Raw genomic sequence first — 25,639 nt, forward strand, 5'->3', positions numbered from 1 at the left:
TTCTGTGTTTAGCTGTAATGATCTTCAAGGTAAGGTTAAACTTTAAAAAATTCTAGTTTTAGTTAAAGATGCATTTTGATTTTTTGGTCACTTGGGGGCAGTGAAACATCACCCTATAAATAGTGTTAGCCAACAGTAACATTAATTTGGAGTTATGTTTTTGGTCATCTGAAGAACTTAAGTCATATATTCACTCTTAAGTGGGAAATATCTGGCTCGTTTTATCGTTGCAGTCTACATTTGGTGCCATTTGTGCCTAAAAACACTGTTAATGTGAGCGGTAAGCTGAAACTTAATTGTGAATTTGCAGAAAACCAAAACAATGAGCTGAAAAGAGGTTAAAATGCTCTGTGAGGCTGAGGAAAACTGGAGAGATAAATCCCATCAGACAGAGTGACATCTTTCTTATTACCCATAGTCATTTGATCTATAAATAAAGATTTTGCATTAGTGAATTGATTGTTCACGGACCTTGTGATTTGATAAATTTTTCCAAATTTTGCTTTTGATAATCAGATTTAAAATCTGCTTGTTAAATGTTGAAGGACATGAAATCACATAAATGTCACATGCAAATTAAAAATAAAAGAGGAAAAGCAAACTTGATGGTGATAAAGTTTTGTTTTATTAATTTCAGGGTAGCAAACATAACGATGTTCGGTGACGTGAGTGATTTAAATTACACGGTAAAGAAATTGAACTGAAATGTGTTAACATTGATTTTCCATTTGGTTTAGTATAAGTAGGCCACAAATAAGACAATAAGTTATGGCTTCTAAAAACTATCAGTGCCAATTAATAAAAAATACTGTAGGTCAAAATAAATATCACTTTCCTCTACAAATGCTTCAATACTTTTAATTCACTTTTTTAATTACACCTCCTCCTTTCTATTTCCACACACACTCTTGCACAGAGGACTTGCGTTCACTTATCTTGACACACTGTTTCTGGTTCAATACATTTCAATGGGAGTTACAATACTGCTACAGTTAAAGTATTACATGCATAAAGCCAATTTTTTTAGCAGACTTTGTAGATGTTGAGTGCATGAGCTGGTGATGATATTCACACAATCCTCCCCTGAAGCAACGGCCGACTCTCTCCTGGCGACTGTCGGCTCAACAAGTTCCACAACAGCAGAGGCGCTGATGTTACCGCTGAGCTGCCTCCTCTGTTGTCACCACCGTCTTCTCTTAGTGGCTGGTACTGCTTGAACCGCCTGTTTAGAAACATAAAACAGGTGAGACAGAGTGACGAGTGGGCTGTTGCCGGGGGTCTGTATTCAAAAAGCACACCTCAAATATTCATTTTTAACATGTTTATTTACACACAGCTAGCAATTAGCATTAGCATGTTAGCAATTAGCATGTATTTAATTCTTAGTAATTAAAATAAAAAAAAATTAAAAGTAAGAGAGAGAGAGAAAATGCTGAGACCACCCCTCGAACAGGAAGGATTTCTGGCCAAACTGTATTTCCAATCATTGAACCAAAATCACTGGGAGCACCCTGAGCCCTTCCTGAACGTCTACATAGTTATTTTGTGTTGATAAAGTGAAGAAATGTGACCTTTAGAGCGATTCAAAGAAGCGTTACTTCTGCTTTCCTCCAGAAATGTTCCCGCCTTTTTAACATGGCAGTCTATGAGGCTGTGGATGGGTGTTGCTGGCGCACATCTTTGTGTGTTACACCAAAACTATAAGGCTGACAGCTTTAGCAGACGAATGTGAGTGAGAAGACAAATTTTCCTACGTTTCTATGTATAAATCATGTCTGGACTCTTATTTTGAAAATAGCCCCTCCCCTCTCTCCTCCTTCAGGCAGGCTTGAGGTTGTCAAGCAACCAGGAGCAACTGCCGGCCCTAATCAGCAGAGCAGTTACTGCACCTGTTAGTAAAACTCACAAATCTCTTAAAAGTAATAGCACTCGATTCGGGATGAAATGAATAATAAGTAGGAAGAAACCCGCAGAAGATTAAATGTTGACTAATTCACTAATGAGTTCATATGGCATGGAATAAGACCAAATATTTGTCTTGTCTTTGCTTGTCTTTGTCTTAACGTGATTCTTGCAGGATCACTCTCAGTTTCAGTAATTTTTCTGTGAGATGTTATTAGAGTGAAGTTAGTATTGTCTGGACTTGGGGGAAGGTAAGACTGTTTGTCAAAAACCAAGGTACGAATACTGTTGTACAGACTCTGATCTGAAAGCTGACTGTTTGGGCGTTCCACAGGGATCAATCAGTCAACGCTTACTCTTCCTAATGGCTTACTGACATGGTTTGTGACACGCCTGAATTGAACTGCGCAATTATTAATATCATCACCTGCTTTTCCTGCCATTACAAGTTAAACAAGTTTCTCCCATGTGAGAAAGGTCTAAAGGGCCGACAGTAAAATGAGGTCACAGAATTACTGTACCTCGAAACTAAGGTACTCACCTGTACATCAAACTAATACAACAGACGACACAGGCAAGAACCATAACACCCAGGACTGTGGCTGCGGTTCCAGCTGGGGAACCACCAGAGGCTGAAATCGAAACACATTATATAAATGAGAGTGAAATAAAATGAGATTAGTCTATAGATTAGGCGGCTAGGAATTCTTTCTTTTTTTCACTCACCTACTGTCACGCTAACTCTGGCACTTGCCACAGCGAGACTGACATCATTGGTCAAGGACACATTAATGCAAAACACTCCAGAGTCGTTGAAGAACTGACGAAGGATCATTTGACAGTCTGGAGAGGGTGTGGCTGCACTGCAGATTGTTTCCACTGGTGTGATACAGTCAGCATCTGAAATGACTGTGCAGACCTCACTTGGCAGACTGGAGGAAAGATATTTTAGACATTTTAGATATTTTTTGTCATTTGTCAGATGGATAAAGTGCAAACTCATTGATTATTAGTTGCTGCTCACCTTCCCTGACATGTGATGGTGACGTCCACAGCGTTCTGATCCAACTCAGTCGCCATTGCTACAACGTTGGCCACCTGTACAATCTCTACACTTTCAATACCCTCTGCAGGGTTGAAAGAGAAAGACAGAGACATTTTAACACCATGAAATCATACTGTTTAATTAAAGAGTAATATTATCTATCGAGGTTTAATAATAAATACAAAATCTGCATTGACTTACGGACAACATCTACAGATGTGGCGAGGGAGCCATAACGGTAGACCATGCAGTCAGCTGTAAGCTCCGGTGCTTGTCTTTTAGCCACAACAAGGGCAACCTGTGCTGGATCCTCTGCCTGGACTTCACCTTCAGCTGGGACAGCCTCTTCAGCAACCGCTGGAAAGACATCATGTCATGAGACTTTTGTTACAAGAGCCGTCTTTTTATTCTGCGTGCACTTATTTTAGTTTACTTAAATTTTTACCTGCAGGAGCTGCAGTTGCTGCAACTTCATTCTCAGTTGCCTGTACTTCAGCTTCGGTATCGGCGACGGTTTCAGCTGGTGCTGCTTCTTCTACAATTGTAGTTTCAGTGGCGGCAGGTACAATGTTATCAGCAGGGGCCTCTGATACAGCTTGGGCAACTTCTGTGGCAGCATCAACAGCAGCAACATCGGCAGCAGCAGCATCAACAGCAGCTGCCTCAACAGCAGCAGCATCATCAACAGCTGCAGCATCAGCAGCATCAACAGCAGCAACATCGGCGGCAGCAGCATCATCAACAGCTGCCTCAACAGCAGCAGCATCAACAGCAGCTGCCTCAACAGCAGCAGCATCATCAACAGCTGCAGCATCAACAGCAGCAACATCGGCGGCAGCAGCATCTTCAACGGCAACATCTGCAGCAGCAGCATCATCAACAACTGCAGCATCAACAGCAGCAGCATCAACAGCAGCAGTATCAGCAGCCACAGTATCAGCAGCCACGTCAGCTTCTTGCTCTGCAGCACCTTCTGCAACAGGAGCAACAGTGACCGTCTCAGCAACCTCAGCTGCAACTTCTTCCCCCTCTGCAACAGGGGCAACTGAAGCAGCGGCGGCATCAATCACAGGCACATTTTCTTCAGCTGCATCTGTAACCACTGCAGTTTCATCTGCAGCAGCTACTTCAGCATCTGCCGGCTCTTCAGCTACAGGTGCAACAGAGGCAGCAGCGGCTGCTGCATCTGTGTCCTCTGCAACAACATCTGCAGCAGCAGCGTTGGCGGGATCTTGTTCCTCTGGGACGACAGCTGCATCAATTCCAGCGGGGGCTACTGAGGCGACCTCTACTGTCTCGGTGTCTGTATCAACAACTGCTTCTCCATCTTCTGTGTTCGTGGCTGCTTCTTCTGGCTGCACAGGAGTAGCATCAGATGCAGGAACATCCAGAGCAATCGCATCTCCTCCCTCAGCTGGTGCTGCTGGGACAGCTGCAGGGGTGGAGGCCATCACTACTACTGCTGGAGCAGCAGAGGCATCAATAGGAACAACTGGGGGAAAAAAAGTTTAAAACAGCTGAGCAAAGCTTAGTTCAGACATCTTATAGGATTGTATTATTTATAAAAGATAAGAAGATAGTAATTTGTTTAAGATCTCACCGGCTGTGGGATTTCCACAGCCATTGGGGATGCTCGCCATGAGGACCACCTGAGGTTTGAAGGTCCCGACGGCGAGGTATGTGTGAGTGACAGTGAGGTCTCTGGAGATCAAAGTACCAGTGCTGTCACCAAAGTCCCAGCTGAAGCTGATGTCAGCGGTGTTGAGATACTGGCTGGGGTCATGAAGCTTGACGCTAAAAGCGATGGCTCGGTTCTGGATGAAGTTCTGGTCGTTCTCGTTCACATCATTGACCTGGGCGAGTGATATGGTGAAGGGAACCTGGTCTGATGACAGAGCAAAAAGATGTAGAGCTGTTACGATGAGGTTGTTAAATAAATACAAATATTTCAGAGTTATTTTCCTTAAGTTGGGTTAGATATCGTTTGGTTAAATCACCTGTGATTGTGAAAGTTGTGGAGGCGTAACCAAGAGGGATGAACTTGTCTTTGCCACGGCAGTGATAGATGACAACCTCCATGTTGTAGGAGCCCAGGGGGACGTTGTCTGTACCGATAGAGAGGGAGGAGGACGGCCCATCTGCCACCTGCCAGTAACGCCCTACAATAGAGCAGAAGTGTGATTCTTTAGCACCCTAACCGGTGCAATTCATTGCATTCACACATTTTGTAGACACTCCAGGTGTCACTTCCATCACACATTAGATGGGATGCTTTTGTGACAACCTGTGTTTGATTTGTGGTGGAAGACAAACAGCAACGGAATAAACTGTCCATTTTATTTTCTGAATTGTGCCGAGGAACAAACTTTTGGTTTAAAAAAGAAGACTGGGAAGAATGTCTCCAAATGTTTTGTGGGATTTAATCCAGGTTGACTTCTTCTTGGCTAAACTAAACAGAGTATAATTTGTGTAAATTCGCATAATGCCAATTATTTACAGTACAGAATAAGTTAACAAAGATTTAATATCACAATTTAAATCCAACAAATACCAACTGTTAGAGGAAGAAGATCACAGGAGAGTTGTTTACTAAAAAGGCTTTGTTCGTGATATGGCCTGAGGCAAATGTTAAACTTTAACCTCCCTTTTCCTTGGCTGGGGGAGAAACTTCCCCTCTATTCTTTAACACACACCCTTTATGGTCTGTTCTTTGTCTCTATGGAGATTTTTACATGTTAATGTAATGTAGCCACAGCTGCATTCGGTGTCCCTCTTGTTGTGTGCTCACAAAGAAGCACGAAGTTCCTACTGCAAGCACTGATTACAGCTGAGGGAGCAGCCTGTGTTTTTAACCACACCAAGTATTGAAGTATTAAATGAAGTATATTCACCCCATGTCTTCCACACAAACACATAGTGGGGTTTCTTGTTCTGGCTCCTGGTGAGCGGTGTGCCGTCAGGGAAAACTCCAGTCCGCTCAGTGTCCTGGTCGGGATACACAGCCTGACCCTGCTGATACTGTTGTCCTGGAAAAGATGATGGTAGCAATAATAATTAAAATAGCAATCACAATGGGTTGCATAGTACACGGCCTTACTGTTTTTACTTGAAAGGTTATCTTACCGTTGATGGTGCAGTTTTCTGCCCAGACCACCTGCCCGTCAGAGCGCACGGTCTGATTTGGTGGGAAATTAAGATTGATAGAGAAAGTTGCTCTTGCTCCAGTCAGGGTGGGCGCATCATTTTTCAGATCAAAAGTTACTTCACCACCTGGAAAGAAGATTACACACAATTTAACATATTTAGATCAACTGGAAGAGACATTTTTGTTTCTAGAAATAGAGTATTGAGCCTCACCAGTCCAACAGTTCCTGAATCTTGGGTCTCCGTCTTTCCACACCGGATACATCCGTGAGTTCCATGAGCGGTAACGTGTGAACTGACTTCTTGACTCTGGAAGAAATATCACAAACTCTTCAGAAAAAGGAGCCACATCATGCACCTGATATTATGTAATCGACAACCAACCAACAAGGGTTTCCAGTAAATCAGCTGCAAATATCTATTTTAGTTTTCAGTGTAGATTATATGACTCTTAAGATTTTTGCTTGTGCAACAAAAGTTGTGTACAACTTCTACTGTGACGCTTATGTGAACGAGAGCAGGTTAATGATTTTGGTGTGGAGGAGGGGTGAGGAGTGTCGGGGTTCTTGGTGGTGGGAGTCACACGACCTGAAATCCCCCTCAATCCTTTTCATGTGACTATCAGCTGAGCAGCAACATCAATAATCCCAGTGGGAGAACTGAAGGATCCCAGACTACCGGCTCATCTCGTGCTGTGTGTGTGTATGAAAATGCCATTGTATAAAACACCCACAGATTATTTTTCTAAATACTAAATGAATTTACTATGAATTACATTACAGTATTCTGAATTATAGCACACACTTTGAAATGTGTTGATTGGAATTAGTCACAGAAATGGAAAATCAATCACTTTTCCTTTTGCCAAGCTGTGTGTGGTGTAAAGGTCTTACGTCACACCTAATAATTTAGGCTCAAACTTTCAAATGTAGTTTTTCTTGAGCGAAATATGAGTAACTGTGCCATAATACCACATTATCTCTCTGTAGTTTGTCTTGCTTTAGATCTTTTGTGTCAAATGAGACAAAAAAAGTAAAATTAAAAGTTTTACTTTAACTGTATAACTGTGATAATTTCTTATAAAACTATAAATTTAGAAACATTTGTTGTCTTGAAATTCACCTGTTGCACAACTGACTTTCTGACATGAAACCACACACCGGACTGAATCTTCAATTCTGTCATTTCAGATGTACTCACTTATCGCCGTGGCAGATGTAAAAGCCAAGACCAGTAGCACCAGTGTCAGAGTCGTCATCCTGTGTTTGTTTGTTTGTTCGTCTCCTCTCTATGAGCCCCGATCCTCACCCAGAAGTCCTGAACCCCAACACAACTCCCAGAGAGACTTGGGAAACGTCTCCTCGCCCTCTTTAAGAAGTTCTCAGACTTGAATTACCATAAAGTTTCATCTCACCTCTGACATCATTGGAAGTCTGAAAACTGGCACCACCCCCTCTGGTAAACTGTAAGAGTACTGTTAAGTATTGTTGTCGCACAGGAACTATGGGATGCTGCTTTATTTGACGCTTTTGACATTATATATTATAATTTAAATTAAATTTCATAGTATTACCTGAGGTAACAGTGATTTTACCTCATGTGTTTTTACCTGTGCATCACATCTGAGCCTTTTTTTCCTTCTGATTCTGATATTATGCTGTCATAAATGCCATGTCCTCCATTAGAGTGCATGTAAATAATTAAAAAGAACACAAGCACAGCCATCCCTCAAGCAGGACAATATTTTCTAAGTACATTAATAGAAAATCAATGGGTGCTTTTTGCACAGTGTAAATGAAAATGTCGTACATGATGAGAACTGTAAGCAAGGCTCAAGTCATGCCTGCTTTTGGCGTATGACCTTAGAGTTACGTGTGCGTGGGTATCACAAGATAAGTGTGTGGATGGCAAATCAATAGCACCCTTTTATTACTTCAGCCATTCCCCCGTCTCCTGCTGTCCACCTCAGGCTGCTGCAGCTCTGAAGATCTCTGCTCACAGCAATGCAGACACACCCATGCTCGGTTTATGAGACATATCCTCCCTCATATGCCAAAGTGTAATTCAGAAGGAATGAGCTGACTGATTGTGGAAGTGATTTAACATTTTTTAATCTATTTTCACTCACATTATTGAATATAGATTTTTTGTATCCATTTCCCACTTTCCTCTAACTTATCTGTAACTGTGTTTTCTAAGCAAATATCAGTCCCATCTAATGAAGGTTTAATGAAGCATTTAGCATGAAATACATCAATAAAGATGTCATTAGTGTATTGAAATTAATTATTTATGTTCTGATCGCCTCGGATCATGTTCTATGAAGCTAGAAAAAAGAAAAAGCAACCTTTGAATTTGTAATGTACAAGACCGTAAGTGACCCACCCCTCAATTCGTTTTTAATAAATCAAAGCGATGGTTATAATGTTCATCTGTCATTAGAGCATAAAAAGTATAATGTAAAAAGCAGCTGCTAAAGAGGAGGCTGGATTGAGCATTGTTAAAATAATATCTTCTTATGTAATTATAGTGTATGTATAAACTTCTTGACTCCAAGGACAGAGTCATCACGACCTGTGTTAGCGCAGTGATTGTTGGTTTTCCCAGTGATGTTAGTCTCATGCCTGTGAGGCTGCTCAGGCTGCACTACATGTGACCCCTCATGTGCTAACAGCAGAGGAGGAGGAAATAAATCCTTCCCACAGAGCACCTGACTCAACATACCACAAATACAATCATAAGCTTCATCTCTCAAGCGTTTCCACTGTATAGTATCTTAATAACATTGTTTCTTCCTGAAGTTCAGGGCATTTCTGGAATTGGCGTAGAATTTAGAAAGTTGGATTTTAGATGGATAAGGTTAATGGAAATAATCAGATATCTGTGAATTTTACGCTTGGTTTCCAGGAATATTCCTGGTTGTTTTGTTTTTTTAGTAGTTTTAGTCACAGCAAGCCAAAATGAATTGATCTGACACCATGAAATTCATTAGGCTTGCAGTGGCCCAGGGTTTGAATCTGACCTCTCTCTCTCCACATTCCTGTCATACAGAATTTAATATAGGGCCTTAAAAACCATAGAAATGCACACAAACACGGAGCAGGTCATCCACCTGCAGGTCTCCAACACTAATTCACAGAAAATAAGGATTTTGTTTTAGTGTATTATTGGTTAAAAGATCAATAAAGCCATCTGGTTTGTTACAGTACAAGACCAGAGCAGACAGGTAGCATAACAGTCATTCAGTGAATTCACACAGCTCAGATAAACTGTAAATTAAAACTGAACAAAGAAAATGTATCCTGGCATCTAACTGCATTTTATACTTATAATCATCAAATTAAATTATACATAATTTCTTCGTGGCGGACAGAAACATCACTTCACGGTGTTTTAAATCTAAAATTGTCCAGACTGGTTGTTTCTTCGACAACCAGTGCTTCATCACCGATCCTGCTCCATAGGCTTTGTTTCACTGAAGACATTTTACCTTCTCATAGTAGGAAAAGCATGTACAATGTAACAACAACAATGTCCCCAGCATGATTTCAACTGGTTGCCTTTGTTGCATGTTGCTTAGGGGGGGGGTTGATAGAGGCGTAGCAGCTCTGTGGTTAATTCAACCTTTCCCCCTGGAGGCACAGAATGGGGGGGAGATGCATGAAAAGACCTTTTCCACAGTGATTTTTTACTTATCAAACACAGATGAGACTAATAACGTGGTTAATTGCTGTAGACACATCACTGACGCTGTTGGTTCCACTTGTCCTTTTTTCTGCTGTGACGGGGTCAAAATGTGTGCTGTGAATCTGAATATTTATGCACAGTGGGAGTAACAGAAATGAGAGGAAACAAAGAGGTTGGAGAGCATTGTACTAAACCAGTGAGGGACTGCACACCTACAGTTACTGCCACTAGAGGGAGCAACTGTGTTTCTCATACATGGGCAGTGGTGTTTTTATGTGAAGCACTTTGTGTTACATGTATTGTATGAAGAGTGCCATATAAATAAAGTCTGATTGATTAATTGATTGATTTTCTTGTATTGTATTTCATGTCAACGTGTAAAAAGCATCTTTTCATTGACTCATTTCATTCCAGAAGCTGTTTGGCGGTCACAAGATCTATTTTAGTAAATTTGAAATACCATGGTGTAGAGCTGTGCTGTTACAAGTAAAGTAAGTAAAAGTCCTGCATTCAAAATTTTACTTAAATAAAATATGTATTGTAGTAAATGTGCTAAAGTTAAAAAAAATTAAAAGCACTTATCTTGCAGTGTGGCCCATTTTGGAATAATAATAATAACTTATTATATAAGCATTTAAAAACAGTTTTATTAAATACTTTAAATAAACGAAGAACTTAATGCTGAAAGTTTTGTCGATAAAAAGTTCGCGTTTAACTTTTTTTGTCCTGCTGCGGCTTCCTTCGTTTGAAACGTCATGACGCCTTTACCACGTGACCTGCGAGGTGCGTTCGTTTCTTACTCCGGCATGACGCGACTGCGTCTCTCCGCACACACCAGCTGACATTAAAACGAGCTATTTTCGCGGCGTTTTTTTAAAGTAAATATGTGACTCACCTGTCGGCGTGAGTCTCCTTCACACGACGGATTCAGAGTGGAAAGTTTCGTGGAGATTTCTTTTAAAGAGCCGTAAAACACCGCCCGTCCACGTTTAAGTCGGGGTGTCTTGAGGAATAAAAACGAGCGCTCCTGGTTGAGGGTAACGCGGGAAACTGACGCTGTGTCGGTTCACTGTGTTTTCTCTCACAGACACCCGCCACGCCAACCTTCATCACTACCGGAGCCAGAGCCGGAGCTCACCGCGTGTAGCTGCTTCTGTCTGACCGGAGACGGTGTGTCCTCGTCGGGCTCGGGCTCGTGGTTGCACCCGGTGAAGGAGGAGGTCGTTGATTATATGTCTGTCCCCGCGCTGCTCGTTAACGCCCGACCCCGTTAGCTCACACACACAAAGAGGCTTGCTAAGAAGCTAAAACAAGCAGCTTTTACTTTGTTATTATTTAAAAAACAACAACAACAACAACAACAAAAAAGATGGATACGTTTCAGAAGGTGGAGAAGATCGGAGAGGGGACGTACGGAGTGGTTTACAAAGCCAAGAACAAAGTCACCGGAGAAACTGTCGCTCTCAAGAAGATCCGGCTGGAGACGTGAGTTCAGATGAGTGTGACAGACAGTCTGCACAGCTGCTGAACACATTAAAACTAACTCATATTTTATAGTTTCTGCACATTTTATTGCAGCACTTCAGTAGTTTCCTGCAGCTGAATGTGATGCATGCACTAACAGGGTGGATAAGACATGTGTTTATGTTTAGATTCAGTTATTTTTCCACCTGTAAAGCCTCTTAAAAAATGCTGCATGTGATTGTTGTTTAAATGCATTGTGCAAAATTTGTAAATTAGTTGTTAAGGTTGTGCCTTTGCTGGGCTTCAGCAGGTGGCACCACTGACTCACTTTCTCCCAGTGTTTTCTGACCTCTGCTTTGCTGTGCTTATCTTTTGTTGGCTGCACAGATATTTCTTTATTTATAGGACTTACAGGAGCAGTAGCCACAATAAGAGAAAGCACACATTGTACCACATTGTAGTATGTCTCAAGGTTGTTTTTGTTGTGAATGTTTTTGATATATTAATGACAATAAATAACAAAAAAAAAACAGCTGGAATGACTTCTTATAAACTGGGATTGGAAAAACATATTTACTATTTCATACAGGGAAACCGAGGGCGTACCGAGCACGGCCATCCGAGAGATTTCGCTCCTCAAAGAACTCAGTCACCCAAATATCGTCAAGTAAGTGCCTAATGTTACGTGTTTGAACTAAATCCTGCCTGCCGGATTCTCGTGTTACTCGTCCAGTTTTTTTTTAAAGAGATAACCTTCCCGTTAACGCGTTTCAGATTGCGGGATGTCATCCACACCGAGAACAAGCTCTACCTTGTTTTTGAGTTCCTTCATCAAGATTTGAAAAAGTTCATGGACTCCTCCTCGGTTACCGGTATCCCGCTGCCTCTGGTTAAGGTAAAAAACCGCAGCTCGATTTACAAAATTAATTTGTCTTGAGCGTGGGGTCTTGATTTCTGAGTTGACCTTTTTTTTGTGTGTGTGTTTGTAGAGTTACCTTTTCCAGCTCCTGCAAGGCCTGGCCTTCTGCCACTCCCACAGAGTTCTTCATCGAGACCTGAAGCCCCAAAACCTCCTCATCAACGCCCAGGGCGAGATCAAGCTCGCCGACTTTGGTCTGGCGAGAGCCTTTGGGGTGCCTGTCCGCACATACACACACGAGGTAACGTGTACGGCCACCGGTCATCCGGGTCAACCGGCTTTTTAAATGAAGTGCGTATTCATTACCATGCCCAGCGGCCAAGATCTCTTCATCGTGCTTCCTCTGAGTAAATTGAGTGCTCTGGTATAGGACAGGCCAAAATAACTCACACTTCTCAGGTTTAGGCTGCGTATCCGCTTATTTGTTCGTTAAAGACTTTCCTCCGTGATATTTTCAGGTGGTGACACTTTGGTACAGAGCACCAGAAATTCTCCTCGGCTGCAAATATTACTCCACAGCTGTCGACATCTGGAGTCTGGGGTGCATCTTTGCTGAAATGGTAAGGGCACTCAATGATCTCCACCGTGAACAAATGAAGACTGCACACACGTAAGATTGTAACAATCACTGTCCGCTGCTACACAGATCACCAGGAGGGCCCTATTCCCCGGCGACTCAGAGATCGATCAGTTATTCCGAATCTTTCGTACCTTGGGCACGCCCGATGAAACCGTCTGGCCGGGAGTCACGTCAATGCCTGACTACAAGCCGTCTTTCCCCAAGTGGGCCCGACAGGATTTATCCAAAGTGGTGCCTCTTCTTGATGAGGATGGAAGAGAACTGCTCGGGGTGAGAACATTTGTCTTTCATTCGTTAATGAGTCAATCCAGAGTAGATCAGGGGGAGGGGTAGCACCTCCTAGAAGGCAGCAGGGTAAACAGTCTGTGACCTGGGTGAGAGCTGTCCCTGGCAATGCTGCAACCCTCTGCAGACACCGCTTGTTCTGAACAGTGAGTGTGGAGTTGTGAACCGGTGATGTGATGGGCAGTTTTCACCCCCTTTTGCAGCAGCTTCCGTCCCAAGATAGACACAGTTTCTGTACCAGACGGTGATGCAGCTGGTAAGGACGCTCTCAATGGTGCTCAGTGTTGTGGGTAACATGTTACAAAGTAATGCGTTAGAGTACTCTAATTACTTTTTTCGTGTACAGTGATCCCTCGCTATATCGCGGTTTACTTTTCGTGGACTCGCTGTTTCGCGGATTTTTTTCAGTGTCATTTTGCATGCTTTTTTTTTTTTACAGCGTACTGTACAGTATGAACGCGCATTGTGTTCTGCGTCCTGATTGGCTAAGGGAGAACCGCACATGTGTTCTGCGTCCTGTTTAAGGGAGTACTGTACAAAATGTGTGTAAAAGGGTGTATAAAAGTGTGTGGTTAGGGGTTTTACGGCCTTAAAACATGTATAATAATTGTAAAACTCACTTCGCGGATTTCGTTTATTGCGGGTTATTTTTGGAACGTATCCCCCGCGATAAACGAGGGTTCACTGTAACGTGTGTTATGGAATTTTCTATCCTTAGGTTACACGAAGTCACGTGTGGGCCTTGAGGTCCTCAGTAGTATCAATTGTTTGGCTTTAACTAGGTGCCAGTCTATCTCAAAAGCGACGGTTCAATCTGTGTAAACATACATCTGTGTCTCCAGACTAGAATATGCCGACAATAACACCTCCATAGGTAAAGACATTCTCTTTGACTAATTCTGGGCGTGTAGTATTTGTGGTGTTATCTTGGGGTTTAAAGTCGATCCACCAGGATGAGTTGGGGCAGAATGTGAGACCGACTCAGGCACTTCTGATGAACTTTGAGAGTGTCTCTAATACTCCTTGGTTGGATGACTGACGTTATTCATTGTCAGGACGTCTCGGTGCATTTAAAGGAGGCTGCGTGTCTGTGTCGGTTACTTTGCAGCATGTGCGAGTACTCTAACTTTTATTCATAGGTGACGCTGTAACGTAACCTTACTTTTAATTGATGGTAACATTGTAACCTAATTAACCACTTTCCAAAGTAACTATACCCCAAACTGTTGGTGCTGTGGTAAAAGTTCACCAGAATCTGAGGAGACTTCTTGAGACAGTGGTGAGCCTTCCTGACCAGGATTAGACGTGTTCAGAGTCCAAGTAAGGTCCTCGGAGATGTGGACCCCCAGATACTTGAAGTTGGACACGTGCTCAATCTCTGTTCTGTTGACCAGGACGGGGTTGGCCATTGGTTTTCCTGAAGTCCACAATGATCTCTGTTGATGGTGAGGCTGTTGTCGGCACACCAGGATTTCCTCCCTGTAGTCTGACTCCAATCTGAGACCAATCACCATCATATATGATATGCAATGTAAACACAAGACTTTGGGAAAGGTTTACTACCATATTATAGACTACATGAAGGCAGCCCAACTTTACCGACACATTGTTTGACTTTGCGTCTCCTTTTAATTCTCTTTTTCTTTTTTGCAGGAGATGCTGAATTACGATCCAAACAAAAGGTTATCCGCCAAAAACGCTCTCGTACATCGATTCTTCCGTGACGTCACCATGCCAATCCCTCACCTGAGACTCTGAATTAAGGGGGAAAGAAATAACAGGCCGTTTTTTAATGCCAACAATGTCTAAGCAATAAAGGACATCTTCGCCCTCGCCTCATGTCTGCGACTGGAATGGACAGTGGAAGTGGACACTCCAGGATATGTTGGATCAACTTCTAGACGATAGATGTCCCCAGACATTTGCTGTTTTTTCAGCCAGGATGTTATAATAGATTTAAACGTTTAACTTGTAATTTTCAATATCATTATTTTTTTGCATATTTATGTGCAAACTGCCATTTTTGATGTAAATGTTATTTTGTTATTGGGACGGTCCTCCGACTGAGCACAGGTCAGATACACAGTTCTAGTTATCTGCCATTTAGATGTATCAATTTGAACAGCATGTCTGCTTTAGGAAGTCCAAATTCAAGTAGTTCAGTAGTTAGTTAGAATTAAATATGATCGAAGAAGTTTGTGGGATAGTGCAAATAAGAAACGTCACGCTTTGTAAGACTGAGCAGCAGCTGCATGAAGAATGGAGCGACGGCTCTCGGGCACAGGTCGTCACAGCAAACATCGTCAGCTGATGTAAAACAGTTGTGGCTAAAAGAACATGAAATTTACAATTGTGTTCTTCCGGGATGATTTTCTTGCAGTTTCATTTCAAAATTTGGGTCAAAAGTTCTTTTAAAAATGGCAGTTTTTGGTTGTTCAACACACACAAAGTGATTTATTTACAGTTTACAGTTAAACATTTGTTGTTGAAATTCAGGTTTTACAGAATTTAATGTGCTGTTGCATCTTTCTTACTCTTGATTTTATTCAAACTTAATGAACCGTTTTTATGGATATTGTTTATTTACAGAAAAAATAAACTTTGTTTAAATAACTGTTACTGTTCCGCGTGGAGATCATTTTCGTTTGAAGCGTCAGCAGAGTGAGTGAGATTTTCTTCACTTCTGGAGCCAAGCAAAACTATTAACACCGAGTATTTTAGGAGACTCAAATACCAGAGTCAAGTGCTGTCTCGCATTATTAAGTCCAATTTGTTACGCTTCATTAAACTTTGGCTAGATCAACACACAGGCCCGGTTTCTTCTACAGCTGGCAGCTTGTCAGACACATTAATGAACTAATGACGGATGGTTTTGTTAACCTGGTTGGTTTTTAAGATAGATGGTGTAAATTTTCCCCTCTGTTAAGGTCTCATGTTGTCATGACCCATTTATGTTATGGTTATCTGAGTGAAGAGAAGTCAAAATATGAGAAATGAATAACTGCTTATGGATTAAATTGATGGGAAGTGCAGGCGCAGTATGTGAAACAAGATTTTTTTTTAACTTTCAAGACAAAAAAAGTGTTAAAATCAGACGTGTGATCTGGTTGTATAAGGCTATATAATATCAGAAAATCTATGATCACATTCAGAAAAAGTTCATTCATTAATTTCCCATAATCGCTTATCCTTATCAGGAAGATGGAGCCAGTCCCAGAGTCCATCCTGGACAAGTCGCCAGCTCATCACAGGACTGACACAAACAACCATTTACACTCACATTGGATTGCCAAGTTTTAAATGTTAAATTAGGTTTTTACTCTGCACAAAACACTTCAAACCACCCAATGAAATATGATCAATCAACAACTAAATAAGTCTTTATTAGTCAGACGTTGTGTCATTCAATACAGTTCACCTTCAAGAAACAAGGGTGAGATCAAGAAAAGATATACAGTAAATTAAAACTAGAAAATTCCCGCAGAAATTTTGAGAGTGACGAGTGGGCTGTTGCCGGGGGTCTGTATTCAAAAAGCACACCTCAAATAGTCATTTTTATTATTTATTTACACACATGAGCATCTAGCGTTAACGCGCTAGCCACTAATTCTAGCATTAGCCGTTAATGTTTGCAATGTTAGTGCTCATGGTATTAAAGCATTAGCTGCAAATGTTAGCATGTCTTTACTACCATGAGCAAAGTCTTATTTTGAAGGGACTCTTATTGTGAAAATAGCCCTTCCCCTCTCTCCTCCTTCAGGCAGGCTTGAGGTCGCCAAGCAACCAGGACCAACTGCCGACCCTAATCAGCAGAGCAGTTACTGCACCTGTAAGAATGTCAGTTGGAAATGCTGACAGAGAGAGAGAGAAAATGCTGAAACCACCCCTCGAACAGGAAGGATTTCTGGCCAAACCGTATTTCCAATCATTGAACCGAAATCACTGGGAGCATCCTGAGCCCTTCCTGAACGTCTACATAGTTATTTTGTGTTGATAAAGTGAAGAAATGTGAACTTTAGAGCGATTCAAAGAAGCGTTACTTCTGCTTTCCTCCAGAAATGTTCCCGCCTTTTTAACATGGCAGTCTATGAGGCTGTGGTTGGGTGTTGGTGCCGCATCTTTGTGTGTTACGCCAAAACTATAAGGCTGACAGCTTTAGCAGACGAATGTGAGTGAGAAGACAAATTTTCCTACGTTTCTATGTATAAATCATGTCTGTAGGCCACGGTAGTCAATAAATCATGTCTGTGTCGGAGTAATAGCACGTTTTAAATATATCATTTGTTAGGGCCGCATTAAATGACAAAAAAGGGCGGAAGATAAATAATAAAAAGAAACACACAGAAGATTAATAGTTGACTCGTGTCGTGGGCACCCGTCACTAATTACAGAAAAAGTAAGAGCATGCATTGCTGTCTGTCTTAGATTTGTGACGAAATCTAAAATGTTCAAACATAGTGGCTTTAATCTGTTCATAGAAGACAGACTCTTTGTGTGAACACGTGTAGTTTATTTCCATAATGAACAATGATTAGAGGCAGAAATAGGAAAATGAACATATTATATAAGCAAACAGAGAGAGACAGGTATAAATTAATAACTGATTAATTCAGAGGCATAATTCAAACAGTGGTGCTCTTTTGTTAATTTTGGTGATTTCATTTAATAAAAGTGAAACATCTAACACTGCAGAACGTGTATGTGCTCAACTCGTGGAAAAGTACACGTAACACACAAACAGAAAGAAATATAACAGTGCTAGCCAGCTAGCTGCTTCTCAAGAGGTTGCCACGGTGACAACACTGTTGTGATTGGCATGTGGTTGCCACGGTGACAACACTGTTGTGACTGCATTATGAATGACGACGCCGCAGATGTTTCGATTATGACTTTTGTTGTTGTTGTTTTTTTTATTAATCTGTGCACTAGACATGTTCAAAGAAGAAAATTAGTAAAGCTAAAAAAAAAGATTTAATTTTTAATGCCAACTTCTGAAGCAACACCAAAGCCTGAATTATTATAGAGGTTACACCTATAATGCAAAGCAGTCGTGTTCAGGGGCTTTCCCCCCATGTGTGATGTTTGCAGGCGGGCTCATATAACCAAGGAGGAAAAAGGTTGAATTATACTGAACAAACAAGAGTACTTTCATGCAACGCTACCAAGGTTTATGTTATGCAACATTTATCCAGACAGCAAAATTAAGTATAGAATAGATAAAGTATATATATATATATATAAAAAAAAGATGGACAGATTTTATTAGTTAGTTTAAAGTGAGTGGTGCAAGAGATCACAGGTAAGTACAGTAAGTTGACGTGCTGGTCAACACAGAGATGATTGTGAGAACTGAAGTGCAGTGCAGTCTGATTTAGAAGAACGAGAAACTGTGCCTCAGATAAATCACAAATGAAATCACATAATCAGAATTTTTGTGTGTAATATTTACGTCTAAAAGTGTGTGAAAGTCTACAGATTGCACCTTTTTAGACTTTCGGTTAGATCCAGACTCAAAGTCTTACCAGTGATGTTACAAATAATCAATACTTCAGGTCACTTCTGAGTCTTACTACTTTGCATACCATGCTGGAGTATTTTTGAATATAATTTTCCTGCCCTGTTGTCCATTTAGCAGACTGAATGTCAGGTCTGGACTTGAATTGTTGTACCATGTCATAATAATGAAATTATGATTAATTAAAAATGCTCAGCAGTAATATGAAGTACACATGATTGGTAGTAAAACTTGTAAAAACTAGCACTAGTGTGGTACTAAGGGTGTGTTTATGGAAGTCTTGGGAGGATGCTCAGTGTCTCATTAACTCAAATTTCTAGTTTCTTTTTCATGACCAGCTTGTACAGGATCTGGTAACCATCATCCCAGGCGTACAGCAGCTGCTCGTGTGGGTTGTACTTCAGGCTGGAGTGGGCGCCGTAACGCTTTGGAAAGTAAATTAGTGGGGCGTCTTCATTGGTCACCATATCATTGACATCAAACACACACTGGATCCGAGAACGGCCGGGTTGCGCGGTGTTGTACACCACGTACAAAGTGCCACAGATGACGAAAGCCGCCTCTGCGTTCTCTCTCGGACAGCTTGTGTCCCACATTTGCTCGATGTCCAGCGAGTTGGCGTCCAATTTAGCCAGAGAGATGTGCCTCTCGTTCTGCCGTGTGGCATAAATGACCCACAGGCCTTCCTCATCCACAGCCAGGTCCATCACTGTCTCAGGGGTCAGGCCGTACACCGGGACATGGTCCTGCACTGGGAACACAGCGCTGTCTGTAATAGAGCTGCTCCTCATGTCATATTTAACCACCGTTATATCTTGAACCTGATTTAGATAATATACATGATTGTTGTAGACCGCATGTCCCGTTCCTTTCCAAGAAGACGGCAGCTTCAGGCTCTTGGACAGCGACATGCCCAACGAGCGGGCAAAGTCTTGCACGGTGGCAAACTCATAAACGCTGTCTTCATCCGTCCCGTTAAAAATGTAGACTTTCCCAGAGGTTTTGCTCATGTCTTTGGTCCACATGCCCTTTGGTCCTCCAAATCGCTTCAAGATCTTCATGGCTTTGATGCTGGAGATCATGTCGCTGCAGTCTGAAAGTGAGAAGAGAGTGACAGACTTTACATGAGTGGGTGACACAATGGCGATGTCATTTGAACAGTTTTTTGGAGGGAACAGCTGACATTTATTTGCTTTCTTGTCAAGAGTTAGACAAGAACATCAATACCATGGAGACAGTTAGCTTCTTGTCCTCACTGTGAGGTCGGAGACTCGAGGGGGGTCACTGCTTCCAGCAAACAAATGACTCAGCACCTAAAACTACAACAAGTCTCAGCAAGAAAGCATAAGAGAGCATATTTCCCAAGATATTAAACTATTTATACTGTTTAAGTAATTTGGGACAGGCATGCCCTGCACACCCAAAGTCAGGAGTCAGGTGCTCATGTTTGTAAGACTACAGCTCTGAGATACTGATAGATTATAAGATGTGTTTCCCACACACTTGGAGAATTATGCTCGTTTTGTCTTAATTGTTCATGTTGCTCCTTGTAGTGGCCATTTACCAAAGGCCCAAGTGCCTAGGCCAATTAGTCAGCTGAGGAAAGATGACTACTACGATGACGCTGGCGGTCAAAAACTTATATCGAACCAAACCTCAGTAGACTTCAGAGTGTCATTATATAACCAGTTAACCACATATTTTCCCGTGCTCATGTGCTCTTACACTCCTTGATAAGAATCTAGAGGTTGAGAGTTGACATTTGGTGTCTTGATGATGATGGTGGTGGAGAAAACATGTTACACATTGTTGTCGTTTCATGGTGTTAACATCATCCTCATCAACTTTTCTATGAGTATGAGAAGGCTCACAAACTTTGTTAATAGAGTACTCTGGATTTTAGTTGTTAGTCAGATTAAGTATTTTCATGTTCATCCTGAACAAAAGGTTGCATTACTGTCCACGCTCAGTTTCAGCACATCATATCTCACCTGATAGTTTTGAATACTTGGCCTTCTGCTTCTCCTGCACCAGCGTCACCTGCTGCTCGATCAGCTTGTCGTCCACATCCACACACGGCTGAGCTCCGTTCTGAGTCTCCAGGTAGTCCAGCTCACGCTCAACCCGGTCCACCCTCGTCCCCACACCGTCCAGATTCGTTCTCAGTGCCTCTTTCTCTTTATCCAGGTTCTCCAGCTGGGAAACCATCTGTTGCTTCAATTCCCGCAGCTCTGAGGCGTAGCGAGTGGTCTGCTCATGCCACAGAGATATCCGGTCCTGGTTTAAAAGATTAAATATGTGTGAATTTTTTTTTATACAAGTGTAAGTGTTCACACTCTGTCTTACCTGTTTGTACTTGGGTAATGTGAGGAATACACATTTGTTTTACGGGAACTGTAAATGCAGTCCAAAGAGCTCTGAAAAAGCCATAATTTTATGTTCTCTACAAGCTCAATAAATAGACTGGGACAGAAGGACATAATAAGTGCTCATGCTTCAAACAACCAGGTTCAGCCCACACGTGGCAAGTATCCACCCTGCTCAAATGTCCTTTAGCAAAACACCAAATCCTTACCAGCTCACTCTTGACCTCTGACCTTGCTGTGGAGGAGAAAACTGAAAACATATTTTCTCTACAGGTGATCGGAGCAACACAGAAAGACTTTTTGTTTAATAAACTCTATGTAAAATACAGATCATGTCAAACGTGGTCTTTAATCTTTTCCTCCAAACAAAACCACAAAATTAAAATAGAATAACTGAATGGAAAGATCCTCATGGTGAGCTACTACTGGTGATTTAACAGAAGTCTGTTCCTCGTATATATTTATATATACTCTTCTAAAACAAATCAGCTTCATTTAATTTTACAATTTTTTAGAACTTTTTACAAACTGCAGGCTTTGTGACACTTTCAACTACATTTTTTTTTTTTTTACCTCCATCCCTTCACCCAGACAAGAAGCTCATAATCCCTATACATTTCAGAGAGCTGAATTTTCCAACATTTTCCTCAGGATGTGCCCACATCTGCATTCCATTGCCTGTGCCCTGTCCCTGGAAGTTTTCCTTTCAAGAGGGACTGGAGCGCAGGGCTCGGCAGGGAGGTAAAGTGAGTCTTACCTCAATAGCAAGCAGCCTCCGCTCCAAGTAGTCAATCAGTGCTTGGTGCTGAGCGGTGGCAAAGCAGGTCAAAGTAACCAAGACAACGAGTCCTCTCATTTTTGTGTCAGCTCAGTCTCTTTCGCTCCTGTAAAAAAGTTTTGACTGGAGTTCAGGGAGAGAGTGTGGAGGAGCCAGCAGATTTCCCAGAGGTGGGCTGGAATGTTTTACCAAGCTGTCTGGGAGGAGCCAAAAACATCTGGTGTGGATGGAAGAACACAGTCTCTAAGAAAGACTTCAACTTTTACCTGACTGACAAACTGAAAAGCATCCAAAACATATAGTCTTGATGTTTAAATTTATGCATGGCTTTTCGGAAGTTTTTAATTCAAAACACAGGATGTTAATGTGGCGCAGGACCACGAGTTACGTGTGAGGAGGAAATGTAATGTGAGTGGGAGTCAGGAGGCTGTGAGGCATCATAAGGAGAATACCATACACTGTGAGGGAGACATGTGCTCCTGAGAGCTAATCAAAATCTTTATCCTGAAAGGTGAAAGAAGATGTATAATGTCTGAAAAGTTGATACAGGTAAAGAAATTCAGTGATGTTTGCTGGTATTTTTAAATGGTGCTGGTCAGACAAAAGTCACACGAGACACAAGACACACCACCACAATGACAGAAGTAACATTAACACACACAGTAACCCATATATATATAAAAGTATCAGTGTTGCTTAGGACAGGGGTTCCCAAACTTTTCAGCCTGCGACCCCCAAAACAACGGTACCAGTGATTTACGACCCCCACTATCCCCAGATGCCGGATGATTTGTCCTTGTTACATGTCGTAATGTTTTGCACGATGCCTATAATCACATCAGGGGACTACTTTTTTATGTTTTGTTACAATTATGGTAAAAATATGCTATTTCTTATACTTTTATTTGTGAAAATCATCTTGCGACCCCCCCACTTTGGGAACCAGTGGCTTAGGAGACCACCTAGCCACTAAATTACAGATAATGTCAATCAACAAACAAGGGCCCAATGTGACAATCATGACAATCAATGAATATGAAATTTAACCCTAAAACTGACAGTACATATGAAATGAAACTTTTACAAATGCAAAAAGACTTTTTAAATCGTCCTGTGTTGCATCCTTAACAGGCTACTCAACAAACCTTTTAGACTTAAACATGGGATGAGCATCAAACATTTCAACTCTTGGTGCTTTCCTCCAAACCTACTATCAGTTATCCTGCTACTGGCTATAATAAAGCTGTCGTGTTAAAGCTGAGGTTTAACTTTGAGGATCCATCTGATGTAACAAGCTGTGAGGACTTGTGTAAACCTAAGATATAATGGACAGAGTGGACAGAGTTGACACTGTCTGCTGCTGTTCCTGTGCTTAATAATAATGGCCTCATGTCTGTAGCATAGCAAAAGCAGTAGTTAGTTTGGCTAGTGGCGAATTACTGGGGACATTGCATTAATACTGTCTCTATAGCCTCACCTGTAATTATAAAAAAGTCAGTACTGACATCACTGCACGGCTCTTTTTAACAGGTTCACTGTGTTCTTCTAGTGCTCACGGTGAGGGAAACAGACTATAATTACCAGCACAGACAACTTCCACCGCAATGAAACCAGGAACTGTTAAGCATCTGCTCTGTACTGCTCAGTTACGTCCTCAACTTTCATCTCTCTAAGATGCATTCCTCTTGATAAAATAATAGAAAAGTCATCTTGAAAACATTTGCAGTTTTCTGGAGAAAATTAGGCACCAGCTGCATGAACACAGGAAGTCATGATGCATTTGAAAACAGGTCCAAACATTACAGTCCACTGGAAGAGCAGGGCACTTTCATATTTTATCTACCATCCAAGAGGGAAGTGTTTTGTGGCATGTGGTGTTGTCCCCTCCCCCTCTTTATTAATTAAAGGGGTTACTCCAAAAGTTTATTATTGCAACAAAATAAACATGGATAATATATTCCTTATTTCCCTGCCTTGTAAAAACTCAAGCCTTTTAAACTCCATTCAGTATTTCTGTTTAAGAGCTAAATTAAGTTCTTCCGGTCTATGTAATGTTCCTCATGACAAATAAACTGAACTTCACACATAAAACTGCTTATATGTGTCTTTAAACACTTAAATACATCTAGAGTAACAACAAAACTCTGTTGTGATGTGTAGAAGAATTTAGGATAAAACTAAAAACAAATATCATTTTACAGAATTATCTGTACATGAGATTATACTAAGCCCAGTGTGTGTGTGTGTGTATGCCAAAGTCATTTCCTCCTACCAACAGTACTCTATTGTAACTCTTCTGTCAGTCTGCCAAGAGGACCTCAGGCCATTTCATCTTCATACACACGAAGTACGCCACTAATGTTGTTTAATGCTGCTACAACCAGCAGCAATTTTCCCAGAAAAGATTTTCATAGGGGTGACCACTGAAAGTCTTGGGGTGGCACACCTAAAGTAAAAACTGTCAGAGAGTAACACAGTGACAGACAATGAAAAGCAACTGGCTGACTGTGCATTTATTTACCATAAATATTATAAAAAATGTGCATTATTGATTTAAATGAATAGACTCTTTTGATGTAAAATAGATAGAAGAATAATTATGCAAAAAGGGGCAGTCATTACCTCTTTGGTGGCGCCACTGGTTACAACTAAAGATCTTTATTATTTACAATACGATCATTGTAATCAAGTGTGTTTATAACCACTGGATGGGAGTTGTTTGTATAAATAAGTCTCTATTTGAATATGAGTCTTTTTTATTATTCATTTAGTTTTGACTGTGAGTACGCTGAACATGAGTAGCATACGAGTAGCTATGACAACCTGGATGTTAAATAATAATGGTAGGTACACATTATCTACCATTAAAACTGCCTTGTGTTTTTACATGCACGTAATTAGTGACGAGTGCCTACGACACGAGTCAACTACTCCCATAGCTAGCAAGCTAAAATTTCTGCGGGAATTTTCTAGTTCAGTATGAAATATTACAGAAAATAGTAAAAAAAAAGATATAAATTCCTAATAAATCATTACACTCAGTTGCTCACCACATAAATCATGACAGGTAGTTTTCCATGCATGATAGTGCATTAGTTGGTCCGTTCCTGGTGTTATTTCAGATCAGATCAGAACCAAATTTTGTGGTATCGTCCACCCTTAATAAGAGAAGAATGCATTCGATGTATTGGTGTTTGTTTCGCATACAATACCCACAATGCAGCATAGCCACCAACAGTTCAGTCTGAGATTTGGGTGTGTGATGCCTAGTAGCAACGACTGTAGTCTCAATGGAGCAGCCTGCAGATCTTACTTCACACCACCAAATTTCTTTCATGTTCAAAACTCTAAAACTCTCTGAACAACATGTGCAACTCACAACTTAAACCTGGTTCCTAAAGTTCATAAATCTCAACCTGAACTCTCCTGTCCTCTCTTTAGTTTTCTGTATCACACAGGTGTTTGCTCTATAACTACAGTCTGTAGATAGAACAACCTTTTGAACTGTTTCTCAGCCATCATTTCTTTTATTTTCCTCGGTGGTGCGCCAACGTCGTGCCGCCAGAAAGTAAAAGTGAAGTGTCAAAGTATTTTTCAGTTCATTGGGTAAACTATGGTGGACAAATTAGACATTAGGTGATTGATGGGGGAGACACTGTTGTGATATCCAGAGTCGTCTTTATCTGAGGTCAAGATCAGCCAAGTAAAAATGCATTTGATTCAAAGACAAAAGACAAAAGACAAAAAACGCGTCACTTACTCATGGCTGTACATATATCCATATATGGTGCAAATGTGCAGGGTTGAAGTGGGCTGGCTGATGTATGACCGTGATCAGTGTTACTGTGTTTGTGTGTGTGTGTATGCATTTGAATAGGAGTCGATTTTTTTTCCAGCACATTTGCGTACAAGGTTTTGTGTCTTCCTCAGTGATTGGGCAGAGCACAGTGAAAG

The 25,639-nt window shown here is 41.3% G+C and overlaps 3 protein-coding genes across 3 annotated transcripts; 1 reads left to right on the plus strand and 2 right to left on the minus strand.

The window, feature by feature from the left end:
* Positions 1 to 610: 610 nt before the first annotated feature.
* pmela (premelanosome protein a) lies at positions 611 to 7,525 on the minus strand. Its single transcript, XM_027279451.1, has 13 exons — positions 7,292 to 7,525; positions 6,305 to 6,400; positions 6,071 to 6,217; positions 5,839 to 5,973; positions 4,945 to 5,106; positions 4,548 to 4,832; positions 3,775 to 4,439; positions 3,393 to 3,633; positions 3,149 to 3,304; positions 2,927 to 3,029; positions 2,629 to 2,834; positions 2,444 to 2,534; positions 611 to 1,222 (listed from the first exon to the last, which is right to left on the minus strand). The coding sequence occupies exons 1-13, from the start codon at positions 7,347 to 7,349 to the stop codon at positions 1,069 to 1,071; spliced, it is 2,499 nt and encodes an 832-aa protein (XP_027135252.1). The 5' UTR covers positions 7,350 to 7,525; the 3' UTR covers positions 611 to 1,068.
* Positions 7,526 to 10,783: 3,258 nt separating this feature from the next.
* Positions 10,784 to 15,211, plus strand: cdk2 (cyclin dependent kinase 2). The gene is made up of 7 exons (XM_010747137.3): positions 10,784 to 11,263; positions 11,832 to 11,909; positions 12,017 to 12,137; positions 12,232 to 12,402; positions 12,620 to 12,721; positions 12,808 to 13,011; positions 14,680 to 15,211. The coding sequence occupies exons 1-7, from the start codon at positions 11,148 to 11,150 to the stop codon at positions 14,782 to 14,784; spliced, it is 897 nt and encodes a 298-aa protein (XP_010745439.1). The 5' UTR covers positions 10,784 to 11,147; the 3' UTR covers positions 14,785 to 15,211.
* A 2,042-nt stretch (positions 15,212 to 17,253) lies between these two features.
* olfml3b (olfactomedin-like 3b) lies at positions 17,254 to 21,808 on the minus strand. Its single transcript, XM_010747135.3, has 3 exons — positions 21,665 to 21,808; positions 20,533 to 20,818; positions 17,254 to 19,634 (listed from the first exon to the last, which is right to left on the minus strand). Exons 1-3 carry the CDS (start codon positions 21,761 to 21,763, stop codon positions 18,850 to 18,852), a joined length of 1,170 nt encoding a protein of 389 aa, XP_010745437.1. The 5' UTR covers positions 21,764 to 21,808; the 3' UTR covers positions 17,254 to 18,849.
* Between the last annotated feature and the right edge of the window lie 3,831 nt (positions 21,809 to 25,639).

Source organism: Larimichthys crocea, chromosome VI (genome assembly GCF_000972845.2).
Source record: "Larimichthys crocea isolate SSNF chromosome VI, L_crocea_2.0, whole genome shotgun sequence".
NCBI classification, from domain to species: Eukaryota; Metazoa; Chordata; class Actinopteri; family Sciaenidae; genus Larimichthys; species Larimichthys crocea.